This window comes from Symphalangus syndactylus, chromosome 11 (assembly GCF_028878055.3).
Source record: "Symphalangus syndactylus isolate Jambi chromosome 11, NHGRI_mSymSyn1-v2.1_pri, whole genome shotgun sequence".
Taxonomy (NCBI): Eukaryota; Metazoa; Chordata; class Mammalia; order Primates; family Hylobatidae; genus Symphalangus; species Symphalangus syndactylus.
Genome location: NC_072433.2, coordinates 110003790 through 110020632, shown reverse-complemented (window position 1 = coordinate 110020632; position 16843 = coordinate 110003790). Strand labels below are relative to the sequence as shown.

The 16843-nt window shown below is 36.9% G+C and overlaps 1 protein-coding gene across 3 annotated transcripts in view; it reads right to left on the bottom strand.

Moving 5' to 3' along the window:
- SNX24 (sorting nexin 24) overlaps positions 1-16843 on the bottom strand; it is a 193258-nt gene that overhangs the window by 68966 nt on the left and 107449 nt on the right. For all 3 annotated transcript variants that reach the window (XM_055298967.2, XM_055298969.2, XM_063612963.1), the window contains exon 3: positions 16644-16748. In XM_055298967.2, the coding sequence (XP_055154942.1) occupies positions 16644-16748 (105 nt within the window). The remainder of the gene's footprint in view (positions 1-16643; positions 16749-16843) is intronic.

Below are 16843 nucleotides of genomic sequence, written 5' to 3'. Positions count from 1 at the left end.
GAGAAATGTGGGCCATCCCCATCCATTTCGTCACTGTCTGACATTTATTTCCCCATATCCTTGTGTCTTGTGTAGGTAAGTGGCAATTTCTCTTATAAAAGGCATCACTTTGCACCTACCTTTACACAATTATCTTTTCTCCAAATAAGCCAAATCAACAGAAGAAATTATTTTTCTTGATTAAGCACCCACATTTCTCTTGGGAGGGAACAAAACAAACAATTAATCTTTCCTTATTTGTTCTCAGAAGTCCCTGCCTCTTTAAACTCAGGCTATCCAGGTACCTGTGGCAGCCAGTCGGCAGCAATTAGGTCTGAGTGGAAAATGAATGCACTCCAGGCTGAGGGCCTAATCTGCTGAGAGTCTGTGTGAGAGGGCAAGGTTACACCAGGAAAATTCCCTTGTTGTTGGAACACTGTTCAAAATTACTACCTGACTTCAGCATAATTAACCAGGCTTAGGAATTTATATGAACTAAGTAATTGGAAAGAATTAGCAAGAGATATGTACATTAATCTTTACCAGTTACACAGTGTTTAATGAAATTAAGGGTCCTGTGCTCATTCTTGACTTGCTTAGTTTGCACACTTTCTACTTCACCTGTAGAACAAGGAGAATATGCTACATGAAGATTAAAACAAAAAAACCAAAACCTCCAACCAAACAAAAGAAAAAAATTCTAGAAGGAGAACTAGAAACAACCCAAAAAATTCAATAGCAGACTGTTAAATAAAATATAATGCATCCACAGTATAGGATATTATGGAGCCTTTGTTAGAATTGTTTTACAAAAGAATCCTATTACCAAAAAAATCTATTAGGAATACATGCTAAAGTATTCATGGATGAAAATATGATATTTGGCAGTTTCTTCAACATAATATGGAGGGAGTAACTGAGGAATATAGAAAAGATTTCCCCTGAGTTGATCATTGTTGAAGCTGTATGGTAGGAATCTGAGATTTTATTATTTTTATACTTTTTATATATTGAAAATTTCCACAATAAAAAAGTTAGTATTTAAAAACCTTATCTTACAAGGATATGTAATACACAGTAAATGCATATGGCACATTTTTGAGTTAAAAGAGGAATTTACAAAGCATTATAGATGATATATTTGAAAATATATTATTGTAAATATGCACGAGAAAAAGACAAAGAAGGCATACTATAATTTTGACATTATGGGCCACCATTAATATTTATTAGTTACGAGCTGGCCTGTGAATTTTGGGGTGTTTAACAGTATACCTCTACTTACTAGATGCTAGTAGAACCCCATCCTCAGCTGTGACAACCAAAAGTGTCTCTAGACTTTGCCAAATGTTCCCTGTGAAGCAAAAACTGTCCCTGATTCAGAACTATTGTTCTTTTTTTTTTGAGATGGAGTCTTGTTCTTGTCGCCCAGGCTGGAGGGAGTGCAATGGCAGGATCTCGGCTCACTGCAACCTCCACCTCCTGGGTTCAAGCGATTCTCCTGCCTCAGCCTCCCAAGTAGCTGGGATTACAGGCGGCTGCCACCACACCCAGCTAATTTTTGAATTTTTAAAGTAGAGACGGGGTTTCGCCACGTTGGCCAGGCTGGTCTCGAACTCCTGACCTCGTGATCTGCCCGCCTCAGCCTCCCAAAGTCCTGGGATTACAGGCGTGAGCCATCGCGCCCAGCCCAGAACTATTGTTCTAAGTAGATGAATTACAGAAAATTATTTTCGCTGTTTGTTTTCCAAAGATGTTGGATATGTGCATATATATATGCATTATATAGTGAGAACAATAACAAAAAAGTTATTAAAATATATTAACCTTCAAGGAGAGAATTTTAATGTCTGTGAAAAAACAGACTACTTACATTAGAAAGTAAATGACTATGAAATAGACTTGTAGTGATCTTCCTTGGATTAAACTGGAGTCATCAAGCTAAAAGTGAAACTGACTACAAAAACTAGTTCTTTTAAAACTCTTGATTCCATCACACACAAATCTATTAAAGGCTAATCAAAAATATCTAAAGAATGTCTGCCTTCCTAAAATCTTCTCTGAGTGGAAGACTGCAGTATTGAAAGAGAGTAGAGCCCACAGCCACCTTAAAAGGACTAATATTCACAGAAATATAACGCCAACTCAGGGATTATGTTTTCATCAGATAAAACCATCTACCTTTTAAGAGAAGTCTGAATGTGAAGAAAAGGTAATATGTGGTCTTTCTGTCCATATAAATGAAATGAGACCATCTGTTTCTAAAAGGGGCTTTGAGCTGGCTTTCTGGAAATTAGTACAGGTCTGTGCAATGTCACCCCACATCCCACCAGTCTTCTTTCTAGAAGCAGCATGCAGCTGTGTGGTGCCAAACAGCATGGTCAGCTCTAGAGGAGAATTAATTAATTAATTAATTAATTAATTTTTGAGACAGTGTCTCACTCTGTCACCCAGGCTGGAGTACAGTGGCACAATCTCGGCTCACTGCAACTTGTGCCTCCCAGGTTCAAGCGATTCTCCTGCCTCAGCCTCCTGAGTAGCTGGGACTACAGGCACATGCCGCCAGGTCTGGCTAATTACTGTATTTTTAGTAGAGATGAGGTTTCACTATGTTGGCCAGGCTGATCTCAAACTCCTGACTTCAAGTGATCCGCCCACCTTGGCCTCCCAAAGTGCTAGGATTACAGGCATGAGCCACCATGCCCAGCCTAGATGAAAATTTAACCCAAAACATTCACCTTATTAATAGGCGGCTCTAGGTGAGGTCACTGAACTTAATGACTGCTGAAGGTATTTTTAAAAATCAGTATGCACTGTCAAACCAGGTGGTCAATATTTTATAATTCATATGCTTAAAACTCCCAAAGTTTTATGTCTTAAGCCCAATCAAAGCTCTGGGGCCACAATCCACTAGAGTTAATATTTTTATTCAATTGCCTTCTCTCACACAAATCCCTCTCCATGAAATACCTATTTTGATATGTTTAGTTGCCATTACTGATGCCTCCTCCACTGGCCTATGTCACCTCTGAAGGATCATTACCCATAGCTTGGTAGGCTTGGCTTTCATCAGGCTTGTCTACCCAAGGTGAGCAAGAATGCATTATCTGAATTTTTAAAATACTGGTTTATTTCCTAGAAAAGAGAGTGTACTGTTTTCCTTTAAAGAAATAATATGTATGGATGGTTTCAGAAATTTAAAACACTGCTCTGCACTAAAAATTATTTTAAGTGAAATACATATCATTTAAAGGAGATATATCATATTTAAAGTATATACCATATTTTGAGATCAATGGAAAGCATGTAAATCACTGGGAAAAATAAAATCTATTTGAAATTAAGTAGTATTATTCTCTATGGTTATAACGCAAGCCTTAAAATATGAAAAGAAATATCACACATTGTTCTGAGAAATTATTTGTAGCACTAAAATTATTTTAAATGAAGTACATATCATTTTGAGATAAATGGAAAGCATGTAAATCACTGGGAGAAATAAAATATATTTGAAATTAAGTAGAACAATTATCCATAGTTATAATGCAGGCCTTAAAAACTATGAAAGGAAATTCATACATTGTTCTAAGAAATTATCTGTAGCCTTCACAAAGAGTTTTCAGCTTAGCACAAAAAAAGTCTTATAGAACTACCATAAAATCTACAAATCTATAGGTCACTGTCTACAAAAACTAAATTTACAAAACAAAGGCTTCTAAAGTTTTTTTCATTTTCATATTTTGTCAATACTTTCACCCATTATGATGACAAACTTGTCTGCTAAATCCTAAATAAGTAGTTAGGGTTTTTCTGTATGAAAAACTAACCACTGCAACTAGGTTATAGAATTTCTAACCAGGCACAACAGAAACATGTATGTACAACAGAATCTGAAAACACTTGCTAGGAATGATGGATTTAAGTTATTAACAGATCAAAAAGAGATGGATGGTGGTTTGCTTTTCTTAATCTACATCATCATCTAGATCTATTTAAAGATATGTGGCACACTAACAAACTTGGTTAAGGTTTCGATAAAATCAGTAAAAATAATCTGCCCCCGTTACATTGAGTCTGTATCAATCAATAAAATCACTTGTAGAAGGACGGTACTGTTAAGTACTGACAATCCCAGCCATTAATATTATTTAACACACTGTTCACAATCTTTAACAAGAACAAAGAACAGTTTGTCTCATGTTATAAGCAGGACCTTCATAGAAACTGTATTCTACAGGCTTCTATGGTGATTTTATAAAGTTCAAATTATACGTCCCTCTTTTATCAACCCTCACCCCCTCCCAAATACATAGGTCTTGTTCTTTCCTTCAGATGCAGTTTAAAGGAAATCCTTGGTAAGAACCAAGACTGCCATGACAAATCACTTCTTAATCTAAAACTTCTAAGAACCTGAGTTGTCAGGGTTAGGGTGGCAATAAGGATAGACAGCATGGGGCTTCCCTGCTGCATTCCAACTTTACTCAGCTTCATCAGTGCCTTAACCTTGTCAGATGTGGATTAAAGGAGAAATTTTCAAAGAATCCTCAGCCAGAGTTGGATGGCTAGAAACAGATATGTTCATGTCTGACCATGTTTGACTTAAGACCACAAAAATGGAAGGTGGAAAAAAAAGAAAGATAAACATATTTTACATAAGAATTTTTTTTTACTTATATAGACATCCATAATTGTATGAATGATGAGAAAACACCATTAAGAAGTAAAACTAACTTAAAAACAATAATAACTCTAAGATAGTAATTAGAAACTGTTCTAAACTTAGCCATTGTAATTTTCATAACTCAAAATCCTAGCAGCCTTTGAAATGTAGTGGTTTGTGATTTTGATGAGATGAGCAAGAGGCAACCCCTTCTCTGGTAAGTGAACCTGGAAAGTGCTGAAGACCTGAGTCTCAGTTCAGTTTAATCTGTTGCTCTCAGCTCAATTATGGCTTCTCTACAATTCTCATGAAGTGATTTAAACAAATAAGAACTTGGGGGTCTGCATAGGACTTAAAGAAAAGGCTCCCTAAAAGAATATTAACTGCTAGCACTATTTAAAGAAAGGAGAAAAAGGTGAAAATATGTACCTAAAAATGGCTTGTGGCCATAAAATAGAAATTTTAGGAAATTTAACAATAAAATGTCAAATTTAGAAAAAGTTTACAGTCACAAAAAACAAGTCCATGAGTACACTCTAGTATGGATGAAAATGTGGTTCACAAAATAGTTTAAGGACTAAAAATTTTGTAGTTTAGTGCTACAAACTAAAAGTTTTCTACTAGTATTCCAAGTAGTACAACACTGCTTATCAAGTGAGAAAGAACACCAAAGAAAACATCACATGGGGATAAAAGACACTCCCTGCCTGACACTTAATGACCATTTGTCTCAGGAGGCAGACGGGATGTTGTTTAAACATTTTCATGAAGCAATAGTGATAAAGGCAGCAAAACAGCTACTGACTCAACAATTTTCAAAATAAAATACCAGTTTTTACTGCATCATGGGGAAGGAAATCAAGTTACTGCAGAATCTTTTCTTTAGGAAAGTGAAGAATCTCATGGAAAAGAAAGATAACAGGTGGAACACACAGCCAGTGTAGGGAGGGGAAGGCAGCCTACTTTGGAGGAAAATGTTTTCTTAAACACTGGGGGTGTTTGAAAAGGGTCAAAGGCAGACACAAAGACTCTATCACTCAGAGGTTCTGTTATTCTGTAAACCCCATGTCATTAAGCCTCTATGTAGAGTGAGCTGTTTTCCTTTCTCTTTCTTTTGCCTATCAAAAACCTCTGCTCCTAACTCCTCGTGTGTGTCCATGCCCTAAATTTTCCTGGCGAGAGACGATGAACCCCGAGTATTTACCCCAGACAACATAGCTGCTTCAGTTCCTTTACAGGTGTGCAACCTAAATTAATGCAATCAGTGTGATCAAAAAAATTAAAAAAAACAAAAACAAAAACAATGCCTTAAGAAATCTCAGTTGATAGTCTTCCCAAATGACCAGCAAAAGCAAATAAAAATTCTCTCGGTAAATTCAGTTCAATTCTAGTCACAAAAGCTGCATGAAGATAAAGATCCTAGGAAATTAGGCTGGGTATAGTGGCTCACACCTGTAATCCTAGCATTTTGGGAGGCCAAGGTGGGCAGATTGCTTGAGCCCAGGAGTTCTAGATCAGCCTGGGCAACATAGCAAGACCTTGTCTTGTCTCTAATATATATATTATATATTTTTTATTATATATATATATTGAAACCCCGAAGCTAGCAGAAGGAAGGAAATAAAGATTAGAGATAAATGGAATATACAAAAAAAAAAACCAGAAAAATTGTATAACCTAAATGAAATGGACAAATGAGAATTTGCCCATTCTAGAAAGAAACACAAAATATACCAAGACTAAACCACGAAGAATTAGAAAATCTGAACAGGTCTTTAACTAGTAGGATGTTTAATCTACAGTCAAAAATCTCCTGACACAGAAAAGCTCTGGACCTGATGGCTTCATTAAATTCTATCAAATATTTAAGGAACTGACACCAATCCTTTCCAACCTTTTCCAAAAAATTTAACAGGAGGAAATACACCCTAACTCATTCTAGGTAGCCAGCATTACCCTGATACCAAAGCCAGACAAAGACACCGCCAAAAAGAAAACTACAGACAAAAATTCCTGAGGAGCACTGATGCAAAAGTCTTCAACAAAATATTGGAAGTCAAACTCAGCAGCATATTAAAAAGACTACATTGGCCGGGCGGGGTGGCTCATGCCTGTAATGCCAGCACTTTGGGAGGCTGAGCAGGCAGATTGTTTGAGCTCAGGAGTTTGAGACCAGCCTGGGCAACATAGCAAGACCCTGTCTCTACTAAAAATACAAAAAAAAATTTAAAAATTAAAAAATAAAAAGACTATAAAGTAAGACCAAGTAGGGTTTATTCCTGGAATACAAGGATGGTTCTACATATAAGCATCAACCAATGTAATATACCACACTAACAGAAGAGAAACAAACCACATGATCATCTAATTGATGTGAAAAAAAAAAAAAACAAAAAAACTCTTGGTGGTCAGGTGTGGTGGCTCACACGCCTGTAATCACAGCACTTTGGGAGGCCGAGGTGGGTGGATCACCTGAGGTCAGGTGTTTGAGACCAGGGTGGCCAACATGGTGAAACCCTGTCTCTACTAAAAGAACAAAAATTAGCTGGGCGTGGTGGCAAGTGCCTGTAATCCCAGCTACTCAAGAGGCTGAGGCAGGAGAGTCACTTGAACCCGGCAGGTGGAGGTTGCAGTGAGCCGAGACCATGCCATTGCACTCCAGCCTGGGCAACAAGAGTGAAACTCCATCTCAAAAAAAAAAAAAAAAAAAACTTTTAGCAAAATTCAACACCCTTTCATGACAAAAATATTCAAGAAAATTGGAATAGACAAAATTACCTCAACATAATAAATGTGATATATTTAAAACCCACAGTAAATATCATAATTAACAGTGAAAGTCTGAAAGCTTTTCTTCTACAACCATGAACAAAACTATGATGCCTGCTTTCCCCATTTCTATTCAACATAGTACTCAAAGTTTACGCCAGAGCAATTAGGCAAGAAAAAGAAATAAAGCCATCCTAATTGTAATGGAAGAAGTAAAATTATCTATGTTTGCATGTGATATGATCTTACATGTAGAAAAGACTCTACAAAAAAACTGTTATAACTAACAGGCGAATTCCGCAAAGTAGTATGATACAAAATCAATACATAAAAATCAATTGCATTTTGATATACTAACAATAAACAATCCAAAAAGGAAATTAAGAAACTATTTCCATTCACAATAGCATCAAAGAGAATAAAATACTTAGGAATTAACCAAGGAGGTGAAAGACTTACACAATAAAAACTACAAAATATGTCTGAAAGAAATTAAAGACACAAATAAATGTAAAGATATCCCATGTTCATGGATTAGGAGACCTGAAATTGTTAAGATGTCACTATTACCCAAAGTGATCTACAGATTTACGCAATCTCTATTAAAATTCCAAAGAAGTTTTACTTTTGCAGAAATATAAAAATCCATTCAAAAAATCATAAGAAACTTCAAGGGGCCCTCAAATATCCAAAACAATCTTGAAAAAGAAAAACATAGCTGGAAGACTCACACTTCCTGATTTCAAAACTTTCTCTAAAGCTATAGTAAATGAAAACAGGTGGTACTGGCATATGATAGACATATAGACCAATGTAATAGCATAAACAGTCCAGAAATAAATCCTCACATACATGATCCAACGGTTTTTTGAGAAAACTGCCAAGATCATTCAAAGGGGTAAAGATAATCTTTTCAACAAATTGTGCTAGGAAAACTGGATGTCCACATGCAAAAGAATGAAACTGGATCCTTACCTAACATCATATACAAAAATTAACTCAAAATGGATCCAGAGCCTAAATGTAAGACCTAAACTATTAAACTCTTAGAAGGCAGCACAAAGAAAAAGCTTTGTGACACTGGATTTGGCAATGATGTCTTGGGTATGACACCAGAGGCGTGAAAGCAACAAAAGAAAAACAGACAAATGGTACTTCATGAAAATTTAAAATTTTCTGCTATCAAAAAAGGCAATATATAAAATGGCAGAATATATTTGCAAATCATATTATATAATAATGGAAGAATATTCACAATATATAGAGAATTCTTAAAACTCAACAACGAAAAAAAACACCACCCAATTAAACAATGGCAAAGGACTTGAAGAGATACTTCTCCAAAAAAGACACACAAATGGCCAATAAGCACATGAAAAGATGCTCAACATCAGCAATCATTAGAAAAAACGCAAATCAAAACTACAGTGAAACGCCACCTCACACCCATCAGTATGACTAATATAAAAAACACAGGGAACAACAGGTGCTCGTGAGGAGGAGGAGACATTGGAACCCTTGCGCACTGTTGGTCAGAAATAAAATGGTACAGCCACTGTAGATAACAGTATGGTGGTTCCTCAAAAAATTACGAATAGAATTACATGATCAAGCAATCCACTTCTGGGCATACACCTTAAAGAATCAAAAGCAGGATCTCTAAGAGATATTTGTACATCCATGTTCACAGCAGCATTGTTCACAAAAACTAAAACATGGAAGCAACTCATGTGTCCACTGATGAACAGCTAAGCAAAATATGGTGGTTGTATATGCGTGTGTGTGTGTGTGTGTATATATTTTTTTCCCAAGAGTTTTAAAGGTTTTATTTTTACAAATCACAGCAGATGGACAATTAAGCCTTCCCTGCAGAGACTGCGTTCCAAATTGTGCCTGGGACACTGTTCACTGCTCCCAGGAAGGGTCTGGCACCACATATAATACAATGTCTGTGGCATTCTATTATAGCTGCAGAAAATAAACTAAGATACACAGTGATGAATTTTATCTTTCTTGGATTTTTTTGTTTTGCCTTATATATTGCAGACTTGGAGCTGAAAAGGTAGCAACCAGGAAATGCCCAGAGATAGAGAGAAAAAAAAAGCTGCATCCAAAGCCTGTTCTGTCTAGCCATAGAACACAGAGAGGGGCAGCCTAGCAAGACGGAAAATTTGTAGACACTAACCACTCTATTCCAGCCAAACACCATGGAAGAAACTGTGGCCCCACCTCCACTCATGGCAGCAGAGGCATAGTGGGAAGCCTAGACTTCCACCCTCATAAGGCTGTAATGAGGTGTCAATGATAGGATGGTAACAGAGACAGCCACGTAAGGCACCAGGGCTTTCACCACCTGGTAATGTGCCCCCTCTTATGGTGTCAGCGGAAACCATGTGAGGAGCTTAGATTTCCAGGGCCAATGGCAGTAACGAGGTACTCCTCCCTTTCTCTTCTATGGTGGCATCAGATGAAATCTAGCAAAGAACTTTCTACATCTTATTGGTAATGAGGAACATGCCTTACCCTCCAGTTATCAATGAGGGCCAAGTGAGACTAATCTTCTACCTTAACCTGGGAAAAACAAGGTGATGTCCGCCACATCCCATCTTCCCGATGGAGCTGTTAGAGAAAGTCAGCTAAAATAGAAGGTATAAATAAGAGCCAGAGTCTCATAATTATAAAAATGTGTAAGATTCAACCAGAATTATCCATTGTACCAAGAACCAGGAAGATCTCAAAGTGAATGAAAAAGATAATCAATAGATTCCAACATTAGGATGACAGAGATGTAAAGATTATTGGACAATGATTTTAAAGCAGCCACAATAAAAACTTTTCAATGAGTAATTATAAACACATTTGAAACAAAACAAAAGAGACTCAATGAAGACATACAAAATCTCAGCAAGGAAATAAAAGATATAAAGAAGAACAAATGGGAATTTTAGAAATAAAAAATATAATAACTGACACAAAAACCTTAAGTTAAGGGTTCAACAGTGGAATGCAAGGAACCAAGGAAAGAATAAGGAAACTGGGAGATAGAACAATAGAATTTACGCACCCTGACCATGGAGAAAATAAAAACAGTCTGAGAAAAATGAGTAAGGTCTCAGGTCCCTGTGGGTCTATAATAAAAAATTTAGCATTCCTGTTATCAGAGTCCTGGAATAAGAGGAGAAAGAAGAAGGAGCTGAAAGTGTACTCAGTGAAATAATGGCTAAAACTTTTGAACCAGACAAGGGACATTAATCTACAGATTCAAGAAACCAGGATAACTCAAAAGAGGAAAAACTTAAATACACACCAAGACACATCAAAATTAAACTTCTGAAAACGAATGACAAGAATAAAATATTGAAAGCAGCCTTTTTAAAATAACACCTTAAATATAGGGGAAAAAAAAATGACTGATTTTTTTTAAAAAATCAGAAACCACGAAGGCAAGAAGTGTCACAATATTTTGCAAGCACTGAAAGACAAGAACTGTCAACCCAGATTCCTATATCCAGCATAAACAGAGTTAAAATATTGTAAGGCCCTTGTAATGTTCAAGAGGAAAGTAAAGATAACAGGTAACTGTTGAAAGAACAAATATAAATGAATGGGGGAACAATAGAAAGAAAAAAAAAACAGTATTGGTCAGCAATCCAAAAGCAGACAAAAAAAAAAAATCATAGAAAAAGATGGAGTGATAGCAGAGATGGCTGAACTAACCCCAATTATATCAATAATGATAAGAAATTTAAGTGGGAAATTTTAACATATCTTTGTTCTTATTGATTGAGTGGCCAAGTTAAAATACAAAACATTTAAACAAAATGCTTTCATGTACTTCATATATACACCTATTATGTACCCACAAAAATTAAAAATAAAAACATTAATAAACAATACTTAACACTGATTTGATTATATATATAGTATATATAAAACTATATATATATATAGTTCACCGCATTTGAGAATTTAAGAATACACATTTTCAAGCACATATGGTCAATTTTAGTAATTATTTCATGTACATCAGGAAAAGTCAAAAATACAATACTCTTTGGCCTACTGTGGACTACTGACCCAATGGTACATATCATATTGTATAATTTAAAGAATGAATGAAGGGCAGGCTAGTCAAGTAATAGGGTCTTGTGAAGACAGTAACTCAAGAGCATCTACTATTGTTTAACAAGCCAGCCTCACTCTTGCTTCGGAAGTGTTCTCTACAAATAAACTGTTAAAAAAAAAGATTTGTATTATTAGCTTAGATTATCCTTAGTCTTGATTTCTGTGAGCTATTTCTCTTTAGCTCTCAATACTAACTATACATTTAATTACTGTTTACTCTACAAAAAGAAAAAATATAAACAAGAAGTATTATTCTCAAGTGATATAAGATGTACCTTTCTCAGAAAGATAAATTCCACATTATTGTAATAAATGGAACAAGTAATGTATGCACAACTCCATGAAAAAACTTTGTCTAAATATTATGCCAGTTTACAAGTTAATGTTTCTACTGAAGAATGGAGGGATGTGCCAACTAAACCACCCTCAAATGAAGAAGTGAAGCCATGACTGAACCTCAACCTTGCCCATCAGTTGTTTTTTTTTTTTCTGGAAGATTATGGATCTTGTCTCCAATGTACTGAAATATCACTGGCTATGTCTAGGCATTACAAGGATTCTGTCATTCTTTGTTCTTTATCTTCGGAGCACCTTTCCTATTTAAATGCTGATGGCTAGGCAAAGTAGCTCACACCTGTAATCCTAGCACTCTGGGAGGCCGAGACGGGAGGATCATTTGAGGTCAGGAGTTTGAGACCAGCCTGGCCAACATGGCGAAACCCTGTTTCTATTAAAAATACAAAAATTAGCAGGGCATGGTGGCGGGTGCCTGTAATCCCAGCCACTTGGGAAGTTGAGGCAGGAGAATTGCTTGAACCCATGAGGTGGAGGTTGCAGTGAGCTGAGATTGTGCCACTGCACTCCAGCCTGGGTGACAGAGCAAGACTCTGTTTCCAAAAAGGGGAGGGGAGGGGAGGGGGGAAGGGAGGGGGGAAGGGAGGGAGGAGGGGAGGGGAGGGGGGGAGGGGAGGGGAGTGGGGAGGGGAGGGGAGTGGGGAGGGGAGGGGAGTGGGGAGGGGAGGGGAAGGGGGAGGGGAGTGGAGGAGAGGGGATGGGATGGGAGGGGAGGGCAGGAGAGGAGGGGAGGGGAGGAGAGGAGAGGAGATGAGGAGAGAGGAAAGGAAAGGAGAAGGCATAGACCTTTTATTGAGATGAAAACCAACTGATTTTCTTCCACTCATATAGAAAGATATTGTTATACTTAATTCTACTTTTACAAGAGATCGATTTCTTCATTCATTAAACCTCAGGGAGTTTTCCTGGGGTATATTATTTAAAGGAAAAGAGATAAGAAAACATAATAGCTAATTGATTTCTTATTCAATAAACAGAAAATGATTCTAGGAAATAAAATTAAGGTTCACTGTTCATCAGGTAGACTGCCATACTTCAAATTACTCAAATGCCAAATGTAACATCTGATGTCTCCCTGATTTAATTATAGATTTTGATTCTAAGATACTATATGTACTTGAATATTCAGCTAAGGTTTTTCATTTTTGTTTTAGAATTTGTTTCTAATCAAATCATTTGAAAATTTAAGTAGGAAAATAATAATGGTTCAGAAATGTACTTAAAAAATTAAAACTCACTTATGTAACCTTCATACTATTGTTTTTAATCTCCAGGCAAGTAACACTAAATAGACTTTGCTGTAATTGCTCAACTGTTAGACTCTGCAAATATGATCATATGGAAATCTCTAGACTGGCATAAGTTTTTGAAGGTAAATTCACTGATTAGAACCTATCCATAAATTATTTACACTGTGGCAATTCCACATTACTTTGAATAATATGCTTGCTTTTTTCCCCTTAAGATCTGAAATTTCTATTTGAAAATAAAGTGGCTTTTGCAAATATAATGTAAAATATTTTCAAGAAATCTACACTCAAAAATATACACTAGGAAAATTTCCTAATTTAGTTCTTTTAAACTAAAATTACTTAAATTGAATAGAGATGCTAAAACATAAAAGAAAATATTTATAAATTGTATCTTGAAGACTAATATGATATGTTTATTTTCAAATTGAAGAAAGCCAAATAAATGCTAACTGTAGGCTTTTTTGCCTCTCATTTTCATTAGTTTTATTTCTTTCATTAATTTCATTTCATTGGTGACCAGCAAAGGAATAAAAAAGAGTTTTAAAAGTACAGATGCCAAAACAGGTTGGGTTTCCTTTGTTTAAAATCTCAGATAGAACAAAATTAATTTTGAAAATAGGTAATTTGACCTTTCTTGTTTTTAAGTTAGCCTGTTACTTAAATACAGCACAGAAAATGAAAGCATACGCATAGTTTTTGCTATTCAAGTTATTGATTTAAAAAATCATCTATCTACTTATCCAGGGAGTTGGGGGATGATAGTCAATTAGGCTGTAATAGTTTATGATTATAAGGTCTTTTCCTTTATCTGTTAGAGCCTTATGTAAAGCTGTATGTCAAAGTTGAAAAATTTCTCCTGACTTAGAAAAATCCACAACACATGAAGAAAGGAGCCCATACTGGATGTTAGGAAACTAAAATTCCAGTCCCAACTCTTTAACTAATATATTGCAGGAATGGGGGCAAGATTTTTAATTCCACTGGACCTCAGTTTGTCCATCTCTAAAATAAAAGAGCAGTGTGGGACCACCTTAGGAAATGTGTGGGGTTGTACTCACCCATGGTCCAGAATGTACTAGTTGCCCCTTGGATGGCAGGAAGAGTTGTTTTCTCTGACCCTCTCAAGAGCTGATCTGCCTGTTTATGGGTGGGAAATTAAGGCCAGAGGGATGATTGTGAAATAGCTGAAGGACCGGACTATGTAATGTCTAAGTTCCCTGTGAACTTAAGATGCTATGGCTTGGAGGTATTAACGCTTTCTTAGGTTCATGGGCCAGATCAGGACCATACTACTGGCCCTCACCAAGACGGGTTAGTGGCAGGATGGTACCTGCTGAGAAAGTGCTGGTGGCATCCACTCCCTGGGTTTCAGACTGATCCTGAGCATGAATGGATTCTAGCTGGTGTAATGTAAGCAAGCAGAAGAAACAGTAATGCTGTCTTACTTCTAAGGAGACTTGAAATGATCAAGAAATGACACCTAGGCTAGGATTTGCATTTCATTTAAGATTAATAAAGTGTTCAGGCTTATCTTTGCAACTTCCATCTAGCTCCCATTGCCTGCAAATAGAATCAAGTGGAAAAGAAAGCTCCCTTGAACTCCTGGGGGAATTAAGTGACAACAAATTGAGTATTAAATGCACAACAGGAAGCAAGCCCTCTGAGCCCTTCAACCACATCTTTCAAGCCTTATTTCTGAGAATAGAAAATTCTAAGCTCAATTTGAGTGTCACTATAAACTCCTCTCTGTGCCAGATGATTTTATGCACATATTTATATCCGAAGTACAAACAACTTAAAATGTTTACACTGAGTAGTAATGGAAATCATGTGTCAAATACAATGAGGAGAACAGAGTAGAGCTTTCTTCAGAACTAAAGCTTGAAGATATACAATATCATGGAAAATCTGGCTTGCAAATAAGAATGCATTGTTTACCTATTCCATTTAATTATAGAGAACATGCATTTTTACTCTTTGCATACAATTTCTGAAGTCTTGATTTTTTGGGGGGGTTTTTTTGCTCTGCAGTGTTGCCTGAAGCTATGGAAGGATCACAGCGCCTCAGTCTCAAAAACCATGGCCACACACATTCTTGTGATTTGTAATAATCCCCATTTCCTTTAAGCTCTCGCCCCCAGAGAGAGACACTGAGGGATTCTTCTACCAAGTCCAAAAGCAAAAGAGCAAAAACAGTAAAGAGAGCCCGCCTTAAATGTCCTCAGGGGCCGTCTGCATGTCAGCTTTCCTAGTAGAGCACTGTAACGACTAGGAAAACTACAAGGGCCAGGAACAGAATTCTGGCATCTTTCTATGAGAGATAGTCCTCTGAATTTCTCACTAAGTACAAGCCTGAGGAGTCAGCCTCCCCTCAGCTTCTCATCACCAGTGATTCAGGGACAGCCATTCATAGAGCTCTGTAGAAGAAATGGCACACTAGCTCCAAAGTCCTCAGTTTCGTTCCTCAACAGAATCCACCCTAGGGTTAGTGCTTAAAGGGCCATGAAGGTATCAAAGGGAGAACACAGTCATGGCTGCTGATTTGTTTGATGTAACGTGTCTTAGATGGGTCAATCATTAATTCATAGCTCTTAGGTGGGAGTCCAGCTCTTTTGTTTTAAGAGCCAAGATTCCCCTGCCCCCAGCCATGTTCACTCCATAATTCTCATGTGTCGATTCTCCAGTGGACTCTGGTGCCAGGGAGGGACCGTACTACTGGCCCTTACCAAGATGGGTTAGTGGCAGGATGGTACTGGCTGACCTCAGGGCCTGCCCACCCCAGCTCCTGCCCTGCACAGTGTTCTTTGGACTTAATGATGACTACACTGAGTACTCGCCTGGGGCCACTAGTTCTTTTTGTTTTAAAACTCAGAGGAGCTGATACTGCTCTACCTTCTCCTTTTGCTTCTTCTGTCACTTGGTAGAGAGACGGTCTTTGTCCTATCTCACTTAGGCAGCTCTGCTTGCTCCTCTCAGCTGCAGAAAAGAGTGTCCCAGTGCATTCTTTCTAAACTGACATTCGAATTTTCAAAGAGGTTGGCACTTCATCATCGGCAATTTTTATACATTCCTTTTCAATTTGATTCCAAAGATATACTAGCCAGGCCCGCTGTGAGTTCAGTTTCTCTCACTACCCCAACCAGCCCTGCAAAACTCAAAACGTAAAGGCTGGGATTGCTATAAAGAAGCAAAAAAAATCTTGAAGAAAAGCAAAAAGCAAAAAACAAAATAATCTGTAGAGTTGAATTAAAAAACAGATCCTCTCCTCAACAGTTTTCACCTTTTTATTGAAATTTCACTGCCCCAACGCATAGAACTAATTTTAAATAGAACCCTAATTAAAGCTACAAGAACCAACCAACAACATATCTGTAATTTTGAACTTCCTTTAATTTAGAATCTTTGGCTGCTTAATTTATTTTACATTGCACTCACATGTCCTGAGAAAAAATGGCGAGACATATGATTATGTTATATAAAATGAGGATCTAAACATATCTTACCTGTAAGTATGTTTCCAAACCTTGTCGTCGCTGTTCCAAGACTTTGGGGACCCAGTTCCTAACATGTTTAGAAGGGATTTCTGGAGTTTTTATACATTTCTTAAGCTATAAAGACAGAATAGAAAAAGAAAAAAAAACAGAGATGTCTGTTAATTATAGTGATATTATTTGGGGAAAAAAGGCCAATAAAAGAAAGTGAA